Below are 21,927 nucleotides of genomic sequence, written 5' to 3'. Positions count from 1 at the left end.
TGTAACTATACTGAGACCTTAGAACTTATATCTCAAGGTGGGTGGCGCATTTACGTTGTAGGTGTGTATGGACTCCAGTAACCACTTAACATCAGGTGAGCTGTGAGCTCGTCCAACTATCTAAGCAATAAATAAATAAAAGGGTAAATAATAATATTTAAAAATAAAACCTTGTGCTAAACATGTATGTTTTGAATAACCCGAATATGCGTTCGTCAGGTAAAGGATCGAAGCTGTCTGAACAAGATGACCTGCAGCAACCTGGCCGTGGTGTTCGGTCCCAACCTGGCCTGGCCCCCCAGCGGCCAAATGTCCCTGCAAGCGATCGCGCCAATCAACGCTTTCACCGACTTCACCCTGGAGAACCAAGAGTCGATCTTCATCATCTAAATATTTCCGACCTAATACTTTCGAGATACGTACACACACACACACACTTTGTTTTTGTTTTTGTTTTCTCGATTCTCTTTTATATTGTTTCATTTAAATTCTAAAATTTCTATTGACCTAACCATGATTAAATTATGTGAATCTAACAAATAGAAAGCAAAAATAAAATTCTACGTAAATGAAATGATTGCAAAACGTGTCCAGTCGAATTTCTGAATGAATGATCATTTATGTTTATCTATATTTTAAATCTTTTTATTTACTCTAAAATTCCTTAAGGCATTTAAAAAAAAACAATCCAATACATTTCATATTGGTTTTACACATTCCCTTTTTGCATTCGATCCTCACTTGACACGTCAATGAGCCTTATACGATTATTAAGTACCCACGTTAACAATTGGATTCCAAACTAAAATATGCAGCTTGCCATATCTGACCATATCGAGAGGTGAAAGGCCATTTAGTTTAAGAGACGTTTTTGAAACTACAGGAGAGCCATTTAAAGATTAAAAATTGGAAAAAATCATGAAAAAAATAACTTAAGCTATTTGAATGGTGTAAACTTAATTAAAATGAATTTAATTGATAAAGATAAATTTCGCGTATTTAATGAAATGTCGCTTTCACCCCTCGAATATTTTTTTTTATCTAGACCAGTACCGTACTGTTTAAGGAAAAAATTTGTATTATTTTATTTTACCTACTTCATTGGAGCACGTTTGTGGCACAATACCTGCCTTTATTTATCATATTTATTAATTAATACAATAAAAACATTTTAATTTTCGATGTACATTTAAGAGAAACTTTCTCGAGAATGAAACCCGGATGACAGAGCGCTCATTTCTGCAATTACATTAAAAAAAAAAAATGGCGACCTAAATATAAAATATTCATTTACAGAAACGGTAATGGTATCTACAAAAAATATGTATTTTGGCCTATTAATTTAGTTTATTAATATTGTATTCCGTTTTTTTTTTAAATTACTTTTTTCTTGGAACGTTTACTTTGCATCGTGTATTGATATTTATTTACAATTTTACATAAATATGATTACGTTTTGTTGTGTAAATGTCTACTTTTCTTAGGTAATTAATTAATATAAGTTTCTATTTTCATAATAAATCTTAGTATATTATATAACTGATTTGGAGATAAAAACTTTTAAATTTGGTACATAATCTTCTTACTGGTAAGAGAAAATATTGTAATTAGTGAAATGGGACACAGGGATTTTGAAATATTTTTTACTAAACAAAAATTTGGATCCGACCTATTGGTGATTCCATCCACTTGTCATTATGTCGTACGTCCATTATGTTCATTAACGAAGATCCATTATTATTTTCGCGGGCTGTAGATGTTTATTTAGTTTTAATTGGATTGTGTTTCGCAATGTACAATGAAAATTAATTTAAATTATGTCACAACTCCCTATTGGAATATGGAATTAGTTAACGATAAACAAATTTAATTCAGTAACTAAATTTACTCATTATAAATACTTAAAACTCCAGGAACTATACGTGTGTACGACTTCCGCCTTTGATTCTGAATTTCAATTTTATGTCGTGTTATAAGTTAATTTAATGCCAATTTGACATAATCATGGCTATTCCGTGTTCGACGTTTGACAAGTTTATATTCATCGAAAATTAGCTATAAGTTAGCATCGTTATGAATGTAGTAGAAATTAGAATTTAATTCATTCATGTATACCAAAAATAACAAAGAATAGGTTTAGTTTTTTTTTTCTTTTTTTTTTCTTTTATGTTGTACAGTAGTCTGCATTATTATTTATCATATTTTTCATTTGTTTCTACACGTTCGACATTTGTTATCGAACACTACATACGTAATTTAAGAAACTATTTTTACGGTTTAATCTCGTTATTTTTATTGAAATTTCTACTAAATGGTTGACATCTGCGCTGTTAAGTACCTATACAAAAATCGTTTTCTTCCGGAATTTCTATTTAATAGTTCCTCTACGTACAGGGTTGCCTGGAATAAATCGCTTTAAGGGATAAGACCGCTAATTGAAACACGTTTAACTGCTATCACACAGTTTACTGATAATTCTTTACTTGCGGTGTTTTAATAACGATTTATCTATTCCAGTGTAATATTTAAAGTGTGTCAATCTGTGTACTGTATGTAATTTTTTATGATTTACATATATACCTAAAGAAGTCTTATTTTTAAAGTGATTCTATAGAGTGCATATTGGAATTGTTTGCTCTTCATCTTCATCGTCATTATTATTATTATTATTAGTAACTTGACATCAATAATAATATTAAAAGCACTAGAGGTGATTGAATATAAAAAAAATCTCGACTTTACCTTTTTTATGCCAAGACAAAAAATCTCAGTCGTTCGTGCCAACGAAAATTGTAAAATGAAATTAATAAATTCGAGATTAAACTGTACATACTAAAAATAACAATAGTGTGTTAGACTGTTATGATATTACCTAAATTCATTTATTATTACACCTGTTTATCTCTGTGAACGTCACAAATGTAAAAGTGTGAATCCAGAATTTAATTTAGAATCAATAGATAAATAAATTATCGGGGACGAATCCGACAGTCGTCTAGCCCTAAATTAGGATTATTGTGGTATGTGAATCAGAGACGCGATATACATGCTTATATACTTATCAGTGGATTCATATATAAATAAACAAACACGGTGTAAGCGATCTTGTTCTTCATACGAGCATCAGACTGAAGTGGGAATCGAACCAACGACCCCCGAGCTAGCAGGCAAGAGTGTTACCTCGCTACCGAGCCACAGAATCGGCGATACATACCTAATATCCAAAATTCTATGTTTTTTTTATATAATAACAAGATGTCAACTGTTAAAAGGTAACATAAGAACGTGACTATTTATGTATTTAAAAAACTACCTACCTATTACTATTTTTACAAATTTTATGAGGGTTTTATATAGTATTTAATAGGACTTTCCTTAACTTAATCAAATCACTGAGTTCGTAACGTTTTTAACGGAAGTTGGAACAGAGATGTTCAAGGTGCCTATTAAATTACTTTTTTGAGTTTCAATAATTTTATTACACACAGTTTGCATTTGTAACAGAATAGCTAATAACCCCAGGCAATCTTATATTATGATCATATTTATATTACTGTAATTACTATTTTAAGCCAAGATCGGACAAAACCGATAAATATTATTGAAATATTGTAAACTTTGTCATCACATCACATCACATATACTAGTTTGATTATGATGACCGGTGTGTGAAATTTATTTTGGTGCCATCTTAGAGTTCATACATACATTATTAACACTGTTTGTGTCATTATTATCCAAATTCATTGTTTAGTTTTGTTCTGTCATGAAATGTATATTAATAATATTAAATTAGGCAATTTATTGTATTCGTACCTTTAATTAACTTTTAAATCATTGTTTTTTATTCAAATGTTTATGAGTCGCAGAATCTCTTTTATCTAAATTTCGACATTCCATACATACCTTCTAAACTGTTTTTTCCCCCATATTACATGATTGGGATAATGTGTGTAGATGTTAATGTTAAGGATAGATGTTAAATATAATAATATGTATTAGATAGTGATTTTTTTAAAAGCGATACGTATATGCGCTTTATAAAAGCGATAGTTACAGTCTTGGCGGTTTTACGTTTTAACATCATAATAAGTGGTAATAATAATCATCAACAACTTGTTATTTTAATTGTAGCATTACAAGTGAAGTACAGTGTTACTTATAGTCACAACAGCAAGATGCTAATTTGTTGAAAAGTTGTATGAATTTCCAAACCAGTTGTAATTTCATCAAAAGAAATTTATAGTTGTTTTTCACTGTACTTGAAATTATTTCATTTTTCTTGTTAAATGCGTAAGTTATCATATCTAGAGTAAAAACTTTTAAAGTTAATATATCAACTGTTAACATAATATAAAACTTCAAAACTTCAATAAAAATATTAGTTGAATGTGTCATAATAGTTGCGTTTTTATTTATAACAATATCAATCCTACTTATTATAAAATGTATTTGTACTAACATAATTTGTAAGCTCTAATTATAAAAGATAACAATAATCAACAAGCTGTACTAATACAATACAATAATAAACCGAATACAAAAAAATTACCACGAAAAAATAAATTTAACATAACAACTCACAATCCAGATGATATTTAGCAGATAAATATTATCTTAAAGTTAAATCTTGAATTTTAGTAATTTTTATATTATTGATAAACCTAGCAATAATTAACTAAAGTGTATATGGATTAACAAAAATTACGAATTTAAATTATATTACATAATGTACCATTAGAATATAGAAATGTTCATTCTAATCAAACATTTAGATTACCTACATACAATTTTGATAGGTATATATATTTGAATATTTACTGATAGTTCCAAAATGTAGTCAGTGTGGATGCTTTTTCTAGCTTACCAAACCGGCGTTCAAATTAAATGTCTAATTTCTAATCATATAGGTAAGCATAATGCTCATGGACTTACTAAGTTAGTTGAAGCACCGTCTCAGGTAGAAATTGATTTGCAATGATGCAATAAAATAAAAGATGTCTGAGTTTTTATTAAATGTTCAGGAGTAAAGTATAGCTATCTATATATTTTTAATTAGACGGTACCTACAAATGTTGGTGATTGCAATGATTTTCTAAGTAAAATATTATAATAAAAAATATTGTTCTATGTAAAATGGTTGGTGCCTGAATTACAGATAACAAAGAAGGAAGTTTTTTAAACATTTAATGTGTAATATTTATAATTATAATGTTATTTCAAATGGATGAAGGAACAAATTATAGCAAATAAATTAGCAACAATATGAAAAAAAAGGGCAATGCAAAGAGTAAGCTATCCTTGACACAGTTTAAGTTACAGTGCTTGAATAGTAATTATAAAACGAATCCTCAGAGTAAAGACACACTTTAAGTTGATTATGCAATAAAAATGCAGAATAGTGGTAAAGTTCTGGATACAATAATATAACAAAAATAACAATGGATTATATGAAAACTTGATGATCAACAACTTAAAGAACCATGATTCAGGTTAGGATTTTCAACTCTAAATCATATTTAGCACTGAAACAGACCATTGAAAAGTCTCAAATTTGAAATTGCAAGGGAAATTGTTTCACATTTGCATTCTTTTCTTATTGTCTTTTAGTAATCTAACTTAAGCAAATAACTAAAAAGAATAAGAAATTTTATATAACCTGAAAAATATGTTTGGTGTAATAAATTCGAACAACTTAGTAAGCAATAACACAACGCATTTACTTAGGATTGAACTTGAACAGTAACAACAGTCAATCAACAACCTGTTTCTGCAGAAGTCAGGTTCACTCCTCACGGCTGTAATATTTATAGCATGAAATATGTGTATGGATTGTGTGTATTAAGCTCAGTTAATAAGATTCGGATTTATTATTATGAATAAACATCCACTACTCTTTTCCTCTGTGCTCATACAATCCGTATGGAAACACGAACTTTAAGTTACAAATTGAAGTATGCAATAAACTTTATGATAACTGCTTGGAAATCTGATGTTAACCATTAAGAAGTTTAAGTGGAAGTATAGATGCTTAGGTAAAGACCAAGACCCAAAAATAAACAGGTCCAAAGCTATGTTTGTCAGTCTGCAGCCTCCACTAATGAACCCGTTTGTTCCATATGTCCAGTCCACTGCCAATTCAGCTAGCCGAGCTCTCTGAGCTAAGTTTATGACTCAACATTTTTTGAGAACTAAGAGATTAAACACTTAGCTTTTTAATACATATAATACGGTCTCAAAGGCACTGCCTGGATAAGCTTCTCATTCTTGATCAAGTGGGGGGGAATGAGCCAAAGGCAGGGCCACAATAAGATGGTCGGAGACTATTAAGAGGACAGTTGGAGTCAGCATCCAACAGGCAACCCACCTTGCAGCAGACTGATCTCCTTGGAAAGACTTACATATGTGTTGTTGTGATCCTCAGTAATGAAGGAACAATGAAGAAGAACTAAACTAAATTTAAAATTACACAAAGCAAAGTTCTCTGTTTAGTAAATAAAGACTTTCGATGATTACATTTATTCATTTAAAATCATTCATATTTTTCCTAAAATTTCCAGTTTGGTAAGTTATAATGTTTGTTCATTGAACAACAAACCGAAAGGACAAATAGTTTGTATAATATAGTATTTGATATACTATAGTAAAATAAATAGGTACGTAAATATACTAACATTTATTTTTAAGGCTTCCAGCTTTGTGATGGTACCTGTGATACTACTTTATCAGTAACTGTAAGCTTAATTCATTGGTTAAGGTATTTATTACCTAGGTAAATTCACTGATAATCTACAAAAAAATCGTCATTTAATTTTTTCAAATAACCAATTGATGCACATAGTGATTCGGTATAATAATTTCCGTGGTTAGTTGAAATCTTTTGTGAAATTGTTACTCAAACTTCAAATCAAACTACATTAGAAATTTTCCTATGATGTCATTGACTGGTGTCATTGACAGTAGACAAGTAACAAACATGTAGGTAACAAACTAGCAAAGCGAAATGGGAAAATAATATCTAATAAAACAGCTACAGCGAGTGTTGCCACTCGCCAAACATCTACTTTCAATATCATCAAGGTAAATGGTGCCATCGCATAGATTTTTTATGGATGGTAGTGTCACGGCTGGTTAGGACGGATGGAGCGAATTCAATGCTTCAGCCTGGAGGAGAAGGCTAATAATAGAGGAGGCCTAATATTTCAAGGGCAGCTGTTTCGCGAGTGCATCTACCACCGAATCGGATTCGCGACCCATTGAGAAGATCCGGCGAGAATCTCACCGGGCTGATGCTATAGATTAAGATGCAGGTTGAACTTTTCAATAAGTTCGACGAGTATCCTGGCCTGTTTTGATTGCTGCTAGTAAAAATCCATGATGACCTTTACAACATCGAGGGTGTCTGGGTTTTCATCGACGGTGTCTGTCATACCTAGTATGTGGATAGCGATGATCATTATATCCTGTAGCGTTTCCAAAACGGTAATCCGCTTCGAATGGATTTGAAAATTAGGTCGTTTTGAAGATCAACATTACTTATAATATATCATGATACTCCAGACCCTATCCTATGCATATACGAGACAGGCCCGTCTGGGTGCGTGCAGGTGGGTCGCATAACCGACCACTGCGACCGCATCTCGCAGTCGCGTTTGTAAATGAAAGGATTTAAAGGTCCGAATAGGACTTTAAATTACGAAAGTTAGTCTAGACGTTCTAGTTGATAAATAAAACGATTTGCTCATCAAGTTATAAGACCTTATAAGAGTTTTCCAAAATATTCTCAAATATATTTTAAATTATTATTGATTAGCTCAAATAATTTTTGAAAAATAAAAATCAGTGAATGGGTAGATTGTTCACATGCTCGTTGAAAGCTGTCGGATTCGTATTCGTTCTCGCTTCGTAAATATTACATAACTCGTAAAACTTAAATTTTAAGAAAATAGAGAACTGTCAGTGTCCCTTTCGAAAGGATTCAATTTGAATGCGAAATGGCCACGAATTTTAAATATTGTATGTGTAATAAGAGAAAACCTTTACTGAATATAAGGTTTTAATAAGCTAAAATTAACAGTAAAATTTGCTTTGATTACATTAGGTACATTGACAAATAACGAATAAAATAGATTGACAATGACGTCAACTTATGGCTAATAATTTAAACTAAGAAGTTTACATCAGTATGTAAAAAAATTATGACAAAAATATTATGTAGGTTAACGTCTTGGTGTTTAGTGGTTAATGGAGCTCATAGATCGCACATTGAGACATAACGTTGAAACTTTTATGGTATTATGTAAAGCTCAAATAACAAAGCTTAAATGTTAATAGCTTGTTCGCCTATTAGGGAGCATCCACTGATTTGTTTTTTTTTATTGCTTTTGTAGGCAGACAAGTATACAGCCCACGAGATAGCTAGCTTCGTTTTTTAACATCAACCACATCAATGGACTCAGTCAACCTACTCTCTATTACTAAATAAATTGTTTTGATTTCAGTTTGGAATCATTCCTAATAACAACCGCAATTTTTATACCTTTCTTTATAAAATTATTTTTGGGAACCTACCATTTTTAGTTATATCCATAGTTATTTATATATATAACGTCATAAATAACTAAATCACAAACAATATTTTACATCAAATTAGAACATCTTATCTTTAAAGAATTTCTATGGTTCAAATAAGCTAATTACAAAGCTAGCTTATTTTAGACACTATACTTTACAGTCGTAAACATCACACTAAATGTTAATAAATAAAAAAACTATTTTTGAACAAATTTAACTAATTTAAGTTTATACTAAAACCTATTTGTAACCTACTAGCTTTTGCCCGCGACTTCGTCCGCGTGGAATAGTTATTTTGGCATAACGATAAACTTTACCCACCTCTGCATTTACGTAGAAAGTGAAAATATTTTTGACTAATAGAATGCTAAGGAGCTATTGACTTTAAAAGTGGAAGTTATTAATTCGACCATAATTTTTTATCTAAATACGTTTGTTCACCGATTTCTCGAGAATGCTTGAACCGATTTGAATTGTTTTTTCTTTTTTTGGTCGAAAGGGTAGACTTCTCGAATAGTCCTGTAATCATCAAGATCTGATGATGGGTTCCTGGAGAAATCCAGAAAAATCTATAATTGTCAAAGCCTATCTTGTAGTGATTTGGGTGTTTCAATGTTGTAATGATTAACGTATTTATTTGTATAGGGATTAATATAATCTTTATAAAAACACCTTCACAAATAATGCTTTATTTTAGAACTAATTTGGTTAGCATAAAGTTTCTGAGATTAGCGCGTTCAAACTCAAACAAACAAACTTTTCAGCTTTATAATATTAGTGTAGATTTGTAGGATAGTTGCTGAGCTTAAATTAATAATAATAACCAATAATAATTGGGAAAGAATCACGCGCGGTTGTCCGGCCCAAAATTAGGATCCCCTGTATTATTGACACCCGAGACTGACATACATATATAAATACGTTTAAATAAAAGCTAAACACCGAAGCAAAGAGCAAACAAACCTCATCACACAAATTGTTCCCAATGTGGGAATCGAAACCACGACCCCGGCAGAAAAGCTAGGACCGCTGCACCACCGAGTCATCAAAATTAATTTTAATACTATTAAAATAATATAGCAAGAAATCTTAGGAATTTTCATTTTGTTGATTTTAATTTTTTGTCGATTGGTAACATTACTGTTAAAGCGCCAACTACCGGTAGATTTTCGAAACTTCATATTGATAACTCTCGCTCTATGTTCATGTTGTAATTTTATTCTTAGTAATTTGTGCTATTTGCCAACAATATCGAGTTTATTGAATATGTGCTCTTGTTTGGTTCACTCTCGGTTATAAAGAATTTAATATCTGGGCTCCATGTATATGTTATGCGGCAAGTTCCTTTCAAAACCAATGACATTAGATGAACTCGATGTGCGTTTTGGCCATTTTACTTGGCTTGCGTTGGTGATTCGTACATAGTCACGTGACCACAGTGGTTTTTGGATCAATGGCGCCAAATGACTTTTACAGAAAATGTATGTAATAAAATAGAATTCATAAACACTTTTCTAGTTTAGAAGTGAATATTTAAGTTGATTTTCATATACAAGATTCACATTCATACAGAAATAAAGCAGAAAAGGATGCGTATAGTCACGTCAATCTGGCAACAAACAGTGCTGCTATCTATGTTGTCAACTTTGTTATGTAGTGTACAATGGATATTAACCGTGAGATAAATATTTACGGTAAATTGTAATATAATGATTTTATGGATACGTTATAGTGTTTAGTAGGTGAATTAACGGTGTGAGGTGCGCAAGTGAAACATTTTTGAAAGAGGTGGCACGCATCCTGCCGCTATTTACAATACCCCTCTACCAGTGGCCCGCCATACATTTTAGTCGTGCGATAAATGTGAAACGTCAAATGATTTTGTGGATGAAATTGAATTCTTCTTTAAAAAAATGAATACCAGAAGTATGGTTTATTATTCATTTTTGTTTGTAAAGGTAATGTTCGAAGTAACAGCAATCATAAACTTGCGTACAAACACAAATTGAATTGTCGATTTAGACTTAAATATCGGGAACTGTCGTGTTTAGATTCAATGCGTGATCGAGACATATGTAAACATTGAGTGCACATTGTTTTGTTGTTTGTTGTGTGATTCAGGGAAAGTGTAATTGTCAAACTTGACAGGAATGTTTTTGGACTACAATTTGTTGAGATGAATCTTGACTTTCAGTTAGAACACTTTGCACTGTGGCTCTTACCTCTTGCTATTTAATTATAAAAAACTTTCCTGCTTTCAGGTATTGGGAACGCAAACTGAAATGCCATCATGTAGTGAATGATGTGACATTCTACACGATGCTGCTACCACGTTCTAAGTGCAAAGCTGTAGTAGGATCGTGAACATGTAGGTTGTGGACATTAGTGCGAGAGATGTCGATGAGAGGCACAAAAAGGGCGACAGTGACGCGCGGCGAAGAGCCCAGCACGTCTAAGCGCCGCAGGATGGAACCAGAGGATCCTCTCTGGCAGCTACGTCCTGTCAGTGACCTCAAGATGTCATCAATATATAATAGAAGTGCCTCGGAGGCACCTGCAGAATTATTCAGGTTTGTGCAGCACCATTTACTTTTCCTCATCATGTTTTAAATTCTGCATTAGCCTCTGACATTAACATCTTAGAATTTGCAAGCTATGAATGGTGCAAAATTTGTGTAACTTTGTATAGAAATTAAAATCATTGAAGCTATTTTAGCTGTGCGAAAAATATGTTAATTTTACTTGAAAGAATTTAAAAAAATCTTTGAGTCACTGTTATTGAATTATTTACTCTGAAATTTAATAAAATGAGTAAAAATAACGTAAATTTAATGTAAAATATCACTATATATTAAAGAACAACTAAGCAGATTAAAATAATGATCATACAAGAGACAACTAGTAGACATAACATTTATAATTAAAATGCAATGAAAGCGAATTTGTTAATGAAATGTTATAAATATCAAAAAAATAGTTGGCATAAAAATAACAAGGTAATACATAGTGATGTTATTCAGTCAATTTGTAACATAGCTATAATATACTATAATAAGTTCTCATAAATTCAATTAAAATTTTACTATCTTCAGATAACTTAAGTAAAAAATTAGATTGTTTTTAGTTACCGTATTAAGACTGAATTTATTTATTTTGCTGTGCGACACATCAATAACTTTTGCAATGATTGCATCTTGCGAAAAATCTTTGGGAAATTAAGCTTGGCCTAGACAAATAATGAGCAATATAAAAAAAATGATTAAAGAAAGTGGATTTGCTTCTCAAAGAAATTTGTTTTTGAAATCTACATTTATTTGAAATAGCTCTGTAATGAAATATACGTTTATCAAAGAAAAGCTAAAAAATGCCATAAACGATAAAATAAGTCTAGTAACAAAAATTAACATTAAGACTTCAGATATGAGAGTGCACCAATCAATATAATCAAAGTAAAGGGGGTGATTTGATTGTTTCTAGAGTTGCAAGCTTCTTTGAATTACAATGTTCACTTATTTCCTCTTAATATTTGATTTGTGTGCTGTATCAAGCCATGTCTATGATTTGGTTATTATTTTAGAGTTAATTATAGCTTCTATAATTTACCTAAGCAGTTTATTTGTAGCAAATAATCTATATAAAATAAAACCAACTTAACGTTTAAGTTACTTTTTAGAGTACAATCTTGTATCATAATTCATTTCATGTCACAAGGTAGAAAATACAATGATGTTCACTTTTGTAATTGAATATGAGAGAATGATAGGTAACTTAGAACAAGCTTTTCATAACTAGTCTGTTCTCATGTATTGTCTTTCTGGAACTGGAAACTGAATGGAAACAAATGAAAACCAAAAATAATAGCAATTAGTTAATTCAAGCACAAGCTCTTGGCATTAGTAATAGTTCATAGATCATGTTTTGTGATCCCTTAACTAAGGTGAACATAGCTTTTGAAGATTTACCTTATACAACACATGCGAGACTCCACATTGTCTGATTTTAATTCTGCCAGTGCGTTTCTAGGGGTCTTGTTTGGCATGTACCATCTGGCTATGGAATGGCTCTCCTCCACGATGTTTCCTGAGGGCTATGACATGTCCTTCTTCAAAAGAGGCTTGTGCAGAATATTAAGCGGTAGGCAGCAGCTTGGCTCTGCCCCTGGCTTTGCTCGAGTCCATGGGCGACGGTAACCACTCACCATCAGGTGGGCCGTAAGCTCGTCTGTCTACAAGGGCAATAAAAAAAAATACTATCATTTTCAACTTCATTTACAAGAATGGTACCCTTACATCTTCACTATTTTAGATCTTTATAGGTCTTAAGTATTCAAGAATAAAAGATGTACACTTCAATATCATGTTAATCACAATTGTTGAAACTAGATTTTTATAAGGAAAATTTCAATGTAAACCATTTTGTCGAACTATCATTTACTTCTGTATAGGACATGTACTCATATTTTAAGTAACGTCAACTGTCTAAATTACTGTTGTAGCTTATGCTTTAGTAATTTGGACCAGACTAATAATGAATTAAAAGAGCTTTTAATGTTATTGAATCAAAATGATCGCAGACATGGTTTGACAATTTGATAATTTTTACTCTAAGTAATTTTAAAACTAGTAAAATTTCGTCTTATGCAATGTTAGCCAAAGCTCCTTTCTGTTATTGCAAAGCAGTCATGTGTTCTAATACGGTAATCGGGTAAAGGGTCATTTAGTGATACTATATCAAACTTTATTATGACTCCATATTGCATTGGTAAAGACATTTATAATGTGCTGTCCACAGGCTCTGGGATCATTAACACTATGTACAGCATTAATTCATCTGCTCATCTAAGCCAATTACATAAGAAGTACACTGTTAGAAAAAGTCCCACCCCTCCTGGCTGAGCCTTTGCTTGTCCACCTGTCCTGGTGAAACTAGAAAGGCCTCAGGGCCACCAGTACATCAATCATAAAAAATAAAAAGTACATTTAAGTTATTTTGGAGTTATATTCATATCATAAAGATTTCAGACTTATCTTGTGCCACTGTCTTTTTTCTTTATTAGTAAAAACCATATTAAAAAGTGTTAAACTTTTAACAAATATGAAAAATTTCTTACCTAATTAACTAAGTATAATTACATAATTAAAACCCCTAATTTACAGTGTACCTTACAGTGCTTTTTATAAAATCTACATTTGGAAACAGTCTTAATCTGTGTTTGTTTATTTATGGATTATGGATGATATTGTTGCTTAAATGTTTACAGAAAAGTTTTAATATTATTCACGCTTTGCTGCAAATTGCACTAGACGAAATTTATTGATATACTTTACTAACATTGTTTTACTTGTAGGGTTGTCCCTAACTGTGGCCACATAACCTTTGCAGAAAAGACCTAATCAGCGCGATGAAGTTGCCTGACAATGAGCCGTTGACGCCGAGCGAGTACTGGATCATCACTGATACTTGGAAACAAGACTGGGAGAGAGGCGTGCAGGTCCCCGTCAACCCTGACTCTCTACCGGCACCAAAAGTCAAGATCATTGAGAATCCACGTTCTCCAAACTTCCAAGAATTTCATTTGTAAGTACTAAATTGTTATTAAACCATTCAGCTCATTGTGAGTGATTTTGAAATAAGTGTATATTAAGTTATTTTGTTCTTATACATTTTATCATCTTTTATATTTGCTAATGGTGTTAATTAGTTACTAAAACTCTTAGATATCACCACGCCTGTGACTGCAGTCACCGACAGAACCAGAGTCAGCCATGAGACACGAGGTTGTAGTCTCAATTGTATTGTATAAAGGCTGCCCTGCACTACCCATCACGCCAGAATGCTTAGCAGATATAGGCGAGATGGTGGTACCTATCTTGGGCGCTTACGATGCGACAATTGTATATTTTTATTTGTATTTTATTAGCTTATTATATTTGTACTGTTAAAACTGAGACCTTAGAACTGATATCTCAAGGTACGTGGCGGCATTTACGTTGTAGATCCAGTAACCATTTAACATCAGGTGGGCCGAAAGCTCGTCCACCCACCTAAGTATTAAAAAAAAACATATATCAATTTATCTCTCCCCACTAACCTGGGTAAATATATATGCTGACGCCTGAGCTATTTTTCATCGGTACTTGAATTTTCACTACTTAAAAAATCAAAAACTGACAGAAAAATCAGAGGTACTTTATTATAAAATCAGAGATTCTTTATTATGCATATTAAAGTAATGGTTGTCAGTAGAATTCGGGAAGAGGGTTTATTCGTTTTCTAAATCATTGTAGGTATTTTTTAAATTTTATTCACATTTTAGATCTTCAATACTCAGTGTTTTACAACAAACTGAAAGGACACTTTTTATAATAATGCAAGACGCCATGTGAGCTGTGAGCTCTTTTAACCATTAAGGGTAAAAAATAAAAGTATTGCAATGATCGAATATTATATATATTTATGTAAGATATTTGACACATACTTATATATTACTATTTTCTTTATGTATTCAACAATTTACGACCTCTTCAATTTGTAAACGGATGTTCAGTTAGTGCAGTGCTGTACGTACTTATATATAGGCTGTGGTCGGCACGGAGCGTTAGATTTGTGTGCAATTTGCCTTGTCGAATTGACAATCTCCTTGATTCACCACAACGTCATAGCGTATTCTATGCACATGATTCGGTTGTTAGTTTTCGGGCTTACCGTTTATTATTAGGTATAAGAAATGGTTGTCAAAGCTAAAGAGGTAACTATGTACTTCCATATTATTGCATAAACGGTTCCCTCAAGTTCAGTATATGTAAAGCTATGACATGCATTTCCGAAATGACCAGTTTCGATTGATGAATGAAGACATTTTCAGTCATATTATGTAGTTGGTGATATACTCACTTCTAACTAACTACTTGCTTGGGCCGATCGCAAGAAGCTGTAATGGAATAAATTACTATAGATTAATCATCAGTTACCAGTATTTTATTTTGTGTAGCAAGTCAAACGAACGTTCCCAATTATCGTAAAGGGCCGGCCCGTATTACCTCAGAAGTGATAATGATGAAAACGAAATAAAAGTTGTATATTTGAATAAGTTAATGAATGAGTACAAAATATATTTAACGAGTATGTATATATCGGCGTTAGGCAAGTAAAATAAAGTGAACGTAAAATACAAAATATTTTTCCGTAAGAATCCGCGATAACGTAATTTAAATATAGAGTATGTAATAAAAATGCTTCCGCAAAGTCAAAACCTGTCTGGGACATGATTTTACTTAAGGACGAAGGTGCAATTCCTAGTACAAAGCGAAAAATCGATATTTCTTTAGTACACGCTATGCGACCAGTTTCGAAAATCACATTATACAGTTAATTTGAATTTGATTTGAATACACTTTTCTGCATTCAACATGTTAATAAAAAGATAAATGCATGTAACGATCGTATGACCTAAGGCTTTAATTTAAAATACACCACAGTTTTCATGGTAATAGGCGATTTGACAGCTAGCTACAGTACAAAAATACATGCATCAGAACTTGTAAAACGAAACTAAATATTACAATTATTTCTGTCGTAAAAAAATATATTTGATTCAAAATAAATGGGTACTAAAGACGTTACGATAGTTCGTTTAATTGTATTTATTTTTAAAGCTTGCCTGACTTAAAGTAACCTAAATATCCACCATCCAGATTTAGTTTTTGTAATATTTTGTACTGGGTTTGTAGATCCTCATTGTTATTAGCAGTTTCAAAGCAAATGTATGGTATATTGAATAATAGTGAAGTCCCTATTCTGGGATGGATATGGTTAGTGACACTTAAGCTTATTTCGTGTAAAAGGGTAGTGATGAAAAACGATCAGTTGGAACGTTATGACGTTGCGTTATTCCTTAAATGAATATCAGATAATTTATTACTTATTTTATATAAAAATAATTTAATATAATTTATATAACACAAAATCGGGTGTTAAAAAATAAATTTTGATTAATAATTGTCTGGTAGTTTCTTCTGTTAGATACAATCCACTGTAAATTGTTGTTTCGCTTAGGTTTGTATAATTAGACAGGCAAAGGGAACATAATCCATAGAGCAGAAACTTGTAATACTGTTTAATTATTTTTTTTATGTTTTGCCTTTTTTGTTATCAACGCATAATGTGCGAACATCATTAATTTTGGAGAGCTGCGTAATCTTGTCTGGGAAACCTAGACGCGAGTTTTACTTGTATTTATCCGGATTTTTTTAATAGTTCAAGTTTGCTGACGTTCATGCGCGTTATAGCTTATGATGATGTTAATAATAGTTATAAAAGGTGTAGTAAAACTAACAAACAATCCCCAAATTGGGTAACACAAATTTAATAAATATTAATTATCTTTAACAGGCCTAAAGACAAATACATACATTTAACACGGGATGTGAACTACCAATCCGATAAACACATTTTGAGCACAACGCCGGCTCGCGCAGAGGCAGCCTGCAGCTATGATTTAGACGCCACCGACATAGCTTGGCTGAAGCTGCTCAATTCCGAACGAGCCAGAGCTGGAGCCGCCCCCATCAACGAAGACCAGCTCGAGAAAGTAATTGAAGAGTTAGAGGTAAGTGTTTTATTTTTTTAATTTACTCCCAAGAAACTCCGAAGTCAGTGTTAAAATATTAAGTTTCATTTTAAACTACGAGTTGAGGACTTCCGAAGAACCTCTCACCCGAAATATTTCTCTTTTTAGCATAGAAAATAATGAATATTTTCCTTTCCCAAAATAATATCCGAATTATTATACAACTAGCGACCCGCCCACGCTTCGCTTCGGAAACTGTAATTTATTATTGATTTCTCCGCTATTTAATGGATGTTATTATACATATAAACCTTCCTCTTCAATCACTCTATCTATTAAAAAACCGCAGCAAAATCCGTTGCGTAGTTTTAAAAAATTAAGCATACATAAGGACAGACAGATATAGGGACAGAGAAAGCGACTTTGTGTGATACCAAAACAAAAATTTTCTACTCTGTGACACTTACTGTTGCCTTAAATAGCTCTTTAGTTGAGCTATAATCGTTGTGTATTACACACGTACTAGCTCACGTCTAATAACTAAAAATAACTAAATTATAAACTCATGTGCGCCAAAGTGTAAAACTCCTCACTGCTCTGGTCCTGCTCTGAAGTACATATGAAAGTGTTTCCCATTACATAGTTACTCATAACGTTAAAATTATAGAATTAAATGTTGCTTCGTATCGTGCAATATGTTCAGAATTCTCAAAAAGGTACAATGTAATAATTCTCATTTGTAAAGTTTAACTTTAAAATATTGGATTAATACATTTACAATCTGAAATATATATCAGATATAGATCAAGCTGCAGTTAGTAATGAGATCGAGTTTTGGTCGCGTATTTTACGGAACAGAAGAGAGCAATTTAATTTCATTGTTTCACGTACTCAAACGAGGTGCGTTAGTGTGTGGTCATTTCGGTACGGTAATGTCAAAAAAGTCGATTAGAATAGTTAGTAGGGTTAGTAAAAAACTAGTGTCAAGTTGTTACTGATAATTTGAGTTCGACGGCAGTTAATATGATATTTTTAAAATCTTGGAAGTTTTTATTTTTATTTCTAGTTTCACTATAAAAATTTAAGCATTAAAATATTTCATTATTAAATATTTCAGATCTCCATGCTAAAGCTTCGTACTAGCCAAAGAATCACAAGGTTGTTTTAATATAAAATACAGTCGAGTTGAATAAATACCATCTCGCATTAAATATAAGTCTTCATGAAGCCTCCAAAATTTTACAATTATTTATTTCTCAATAAACCGTTACCTAATGGGTAGTTTGAAATTTTTGTCGAACTAAATGTCCTTTATTGCTTGCGATGAAGTTCTGAATTTTGATATATCTATTTGGATTCCTCGACTGATTCTTGTAAAAGCTTTCAGAAATGCGACTTGATTCTGTTCAGGCGTAAATATTAATATTTTACTAAGTACCAAATACGTAAGAACTACGAACACTCAGAATAACAACGCTTTTCAGTATCATTGTGAAATCTATACTCTATACTAATATATAAATCTACAGTGGTTTTTACGGATGTTCCGTTATAACTACTGAACCGTGCATCCGATTGACTTGAAACTTGGTATCCATGTAGAAAATACACGTACTTAATGGATAGGCTAATATTTATATGAGTGTTGGACTGCCTAATAATAATGACAATAAACAATAATATTAACTTTAAATGCCCACAGAAGCGGGTGAGTACGGCTAGTTATTTATAGAACAAAAACCATTCACAAACTTCAAAACCACTAATATCGCATTAGTTATTTAGGTTTTCAATGATCTATCCTCGCTTCGCTTCGGAAACATTAAATTTTATTATTGATAGTTGAGTCCTGCAATGTTACCTGCGGTTATTGTTGTAGCGCGGGTGACGCCGCGGGGCGAAGCCAGTCTAAAAAAAGTAGCCTAAGTTACTCCTTATATCATTAGCTACCTGTCAGTGAAAGTCCCGTCAAAATCTGTCCAGCCGTTCCAGAGATTCCAGAGAGCCGGAACAAACAGACAGACAGACACAATAATAATGACAGTAAAATAATAATGTTAATTTTAAATGCCCAGCGAAGCGGGCGAGTACGGCTAGTATGTATATAAATGGCAAGAAATTCAAAAATGTTTGCAATTAGTAATTGATTTTAGCTCCGTAGTTTATTTCTGTACTTTGGGATTCTGTAGTGTACGTTTGTATGGATAAAATCCATTTCAATCTAAACCGCATTGGCAGGGAAGTCGCCTTCCTAACTCCCAGCGTTTCCTGTACATTTTATATCTAAACGTTATTGCGGCTTCAAATTCAAGTTCCGCTTTCCGTCTTGGAATTCAACGAGATTTTAAATTGAATCTTGACTGCAGTCTGAAATGCTATTTAATAGGATGGCGCAGAAATGAAGTTAAAACATCACAAATCGCAAAAAGTTATTTTGGTTTTAATTTTCGTTCGGCGGGTAGTACGCTCATGAAAATTATTTAGTTATAAGGGTTTGTGTACACACTGTTTGTCTCATCTTGTATATTGCAGGTAGGACGTCTATTGTTTTTTTTTAAATGCACCATCTTTGTATCGCTGTTCTGTCAGCGCTAAATTCGGAATATAATATAATATTATATTAAAGTGGGAGCTTATCTAAATTTGGCTGTGTGAAACTGTGGTTTCGTTGTTAAACATCCGATACGTGTAATTGCAGTGAGATAAGGTGCAGACCAATATCCACGTTATTTACTCAAAAATCATCGAAATTTATCTAGTAGTCGTTGTGGAGTAACGCATAAGACGGTCGTTGTTCTCGTATCGAGTAAAGTTTTGATATTCCGCAGGCATGTACCAATTTTTGCCCAGAGATACATCTCACTGAGTTTCTCGCCCGATCTTCTAAGTGGGTCGCGTTTCCGATCTGGTGGTTCTGCGAAGCACTGCTCTTGCTAGGGTCAGTGTAAGTAACACTCCGGTTTGAGCCTCGTGAGCTCACCTACACACGTTAGGGCGAAGCTGAAATAGCCTCACAAGGCTATAGCAGCATAGGTAGCAAAAAAAATTTCTGTAAGAATGTACATACTTGATACGCGATGTCTGAGCTGCGGTAACCACTTTAGAGCTTGTAGACCGTGAGCTCGGTCATTCATCTGCGCAATGAAAAATACAGATTTTACATATTATATTTTGATTTATTTTGAAGCCTTTGGTGTTTGGATCTTTCCTCTTGTCTGTTTGCTCCAATTCGCTCGAGTATCCGCTTAACGTAAGGCAGGGCGTGTTCATTTATCTACCCATTTACGTGGACAAGGGTTCTGTCGAATCCTATAGACACCACTGGTCTATTGCAACCAAATAAATTTCGGACCATATGCTTTTCAATTTTTTTTCGTTTTCTTTTCTTAAATTCTAAAGAATAATCTCTGCCTCCTAGATAAATCGCTCTAAATTTGGTTTACTATTTTGTGACGTTACAAGTTGGAGTTCTAATTATGTTTGTTTGCGACGTCCGTATGCAATAGTGAATATTATTATAGCACTGGGATATTACGTTAAGAAAATCATGTGACTAGAAGGAATCGTTTTGGAAAGGTTACGTAGACTACGTTATTTTTTCAAACAAGTAAAATTAACAAGTTAATATAACTCAAATTATTATTTAACTTTACTTTTAAGTTATTTTATTTGTTGGATATAATACTGATTTTGAAATAAAAGAATTGTGCTCGGGGTTAATACGAGGGGAAACTGTATTGTATGTGTGAGGTATAAAAGTATGCAGGGTGCAGCTGATTCGAAGATTATTAGCCCAGAAAAACCGTTTGTTATAGGACTTTCGATCTGAAAAATATGCACTGCTCCTCTTATAATAGATTATAATAATTGCTTCAACGTCTCGACTTTCGCAATATTTCTCGACCTTCTGAGACGATGTGATCATTTTATATGATAACATTTTGTCGTAAAAGAATAAACATATTTAACATATTCATATTATAATTTGCGTTATTAATGGTGGTAGGACTTCTTGTGAGTCCGCACGGGTAGGTACCACCGCCCTGCCTATTTCTGCCATGAAGCAGTAATGCGTTTCGGTTTGAAGGGTGGGGCAGCCGTTGTAACTATACTGAGACCTTAGAACTTATATCTCAAGGTGGGTGGCGCATTTACGTTGTAGATGTCTATGGGTTCCGGTAACCAATTAACACCAGGTGGGCTTGTGAGCTCGTCCACCCATATAAGCAATTAAAAAAAAAACAACCGGTGTACAGTAGAACAACGGAGACGTCGTGGTCCGATGTACTGAATGAATAAATGCTCGGCAAGGTCCGGTTCGTTACATGTCTTACAGCTCTGGCTGTGACCCTAACCATCAATATCCGAGATACCGGTTATGTGAGAGGGGGGATTAGCCATCGCATCGTTCTATCTGAGAGCACATTTGACCGCTGATAGTCTTTATTCCGTTGGTGTCACAAATATCGCGAATCCTTTTAGGCTTACGTATGTACGTGGCTCTTTGAAGGCGGCAACGTTGGCGAATAAACACGAAATTTAGTTTACTTGTTCCTTGTACTTGTAGACCTAAGGTCCAAAATAGTCCATTGCTACATGAAGTTATATTCTTTACGTATGCTGCAAACTAGGTGAATGAATATATCCATTTCTGTAGAAAGGTAAGACACATCTTTGTTTTAACATACTTGTTGTGTCAAATTATTGTCGAAGTAGAATATATATGAACAAGCAAAGTGAATTACCCATTTCTTCTGTGTTTGTTAACCGATTTTCTTCTTATT

At 32.8% G+C, this 21,927-nt stretch overlaps 2 protein-coding genes and 1 long non-coding RNA gene across 5 annotated transcripts in view; 2 read left to right on the top strand and 1 right to left on the bottom strand.

The window, feature by feature from the left end:
* The window catches only part of LOC101746164 (rho GTPase-activating protein 8), a 29,912-nt gene extending 25,512 nt beyond the window's left edge, over positions 1–4,400 (top strand). Inside the window, exon 9 of the mRNA XM_038010898.2 lies at positions 220–4,400. Coding sequence (XP_037866826.1) covers positions 220–390 — 171 coding nt within the window. The 3' untranslated portion in view covers positions 391–4,400. The remainder of the gene's footprint in view (positions 1–219) is intronic.
* On the bottom strand, positions 4,386–6,995 carry LOC110386360 (uncharacterized). The gene is made up of 2 exons (XR_002431555.3): positions 6,675–6,995; positions 4,386–5,798 (listed from the first exon to the last, which is right to left on the bottom strand). It is a non-coding gene; the product is annotated as an uncharacterized LOC110386360 (long non-coding RNA).
* Positions 6,996–9,712: 2,717 nt separating this feature from the next.
* Positions 9,713–21,927, top strand: part of LOC101746022 (PHD finger protein rhinoceros) — a 38,721-nt gene continuing 26,506 nt past the window's right edge. The window contains exons 1-4 of one of the 3 annotated variants that reach the window (XM_038021789.2): positions 9,713–10,055; positions 10,836–11,144; positions 13,957–14,151; positions 16,966–17,182. In XM_038021789.2, coding sequence (XP_037877717.1) covers positions 10,969–11,144; positions 13,957–14,151; positions 16,966–17,182 — 588 coding nt within the window. In that variant the 5' untranslated portion in view covers positions 9,713–10,055; positions 10,836–10,968. Of the gene's footprint in view, positions 10,533–10,835; positions 11,145–13,956; positions 14,152–16,965; positions 17,183–21,927 lie in introns of all 3 variants that reach the window. The other 2 variants (XM_038021791.2, XM_038021793.2) reach the window with 2 other exon arrangements.

Source organism: Bombyx mori, chromosome 1 (assembly GCF_030269925.1).
Source record: "Bombyx mori chromosome 1, ASM3026992v2".
In the NCBI taxonomy this organism is placed as follows: domain Eukaryota; kingdom Metazoa; phylum Arthropoda; class Insecta; order Lepidoptera; family Bombycidae; genus Bombyx; species Bombyx mori.
This window is presented reverse-complemented; position numbering and strand designations above follow the sequence as displayed.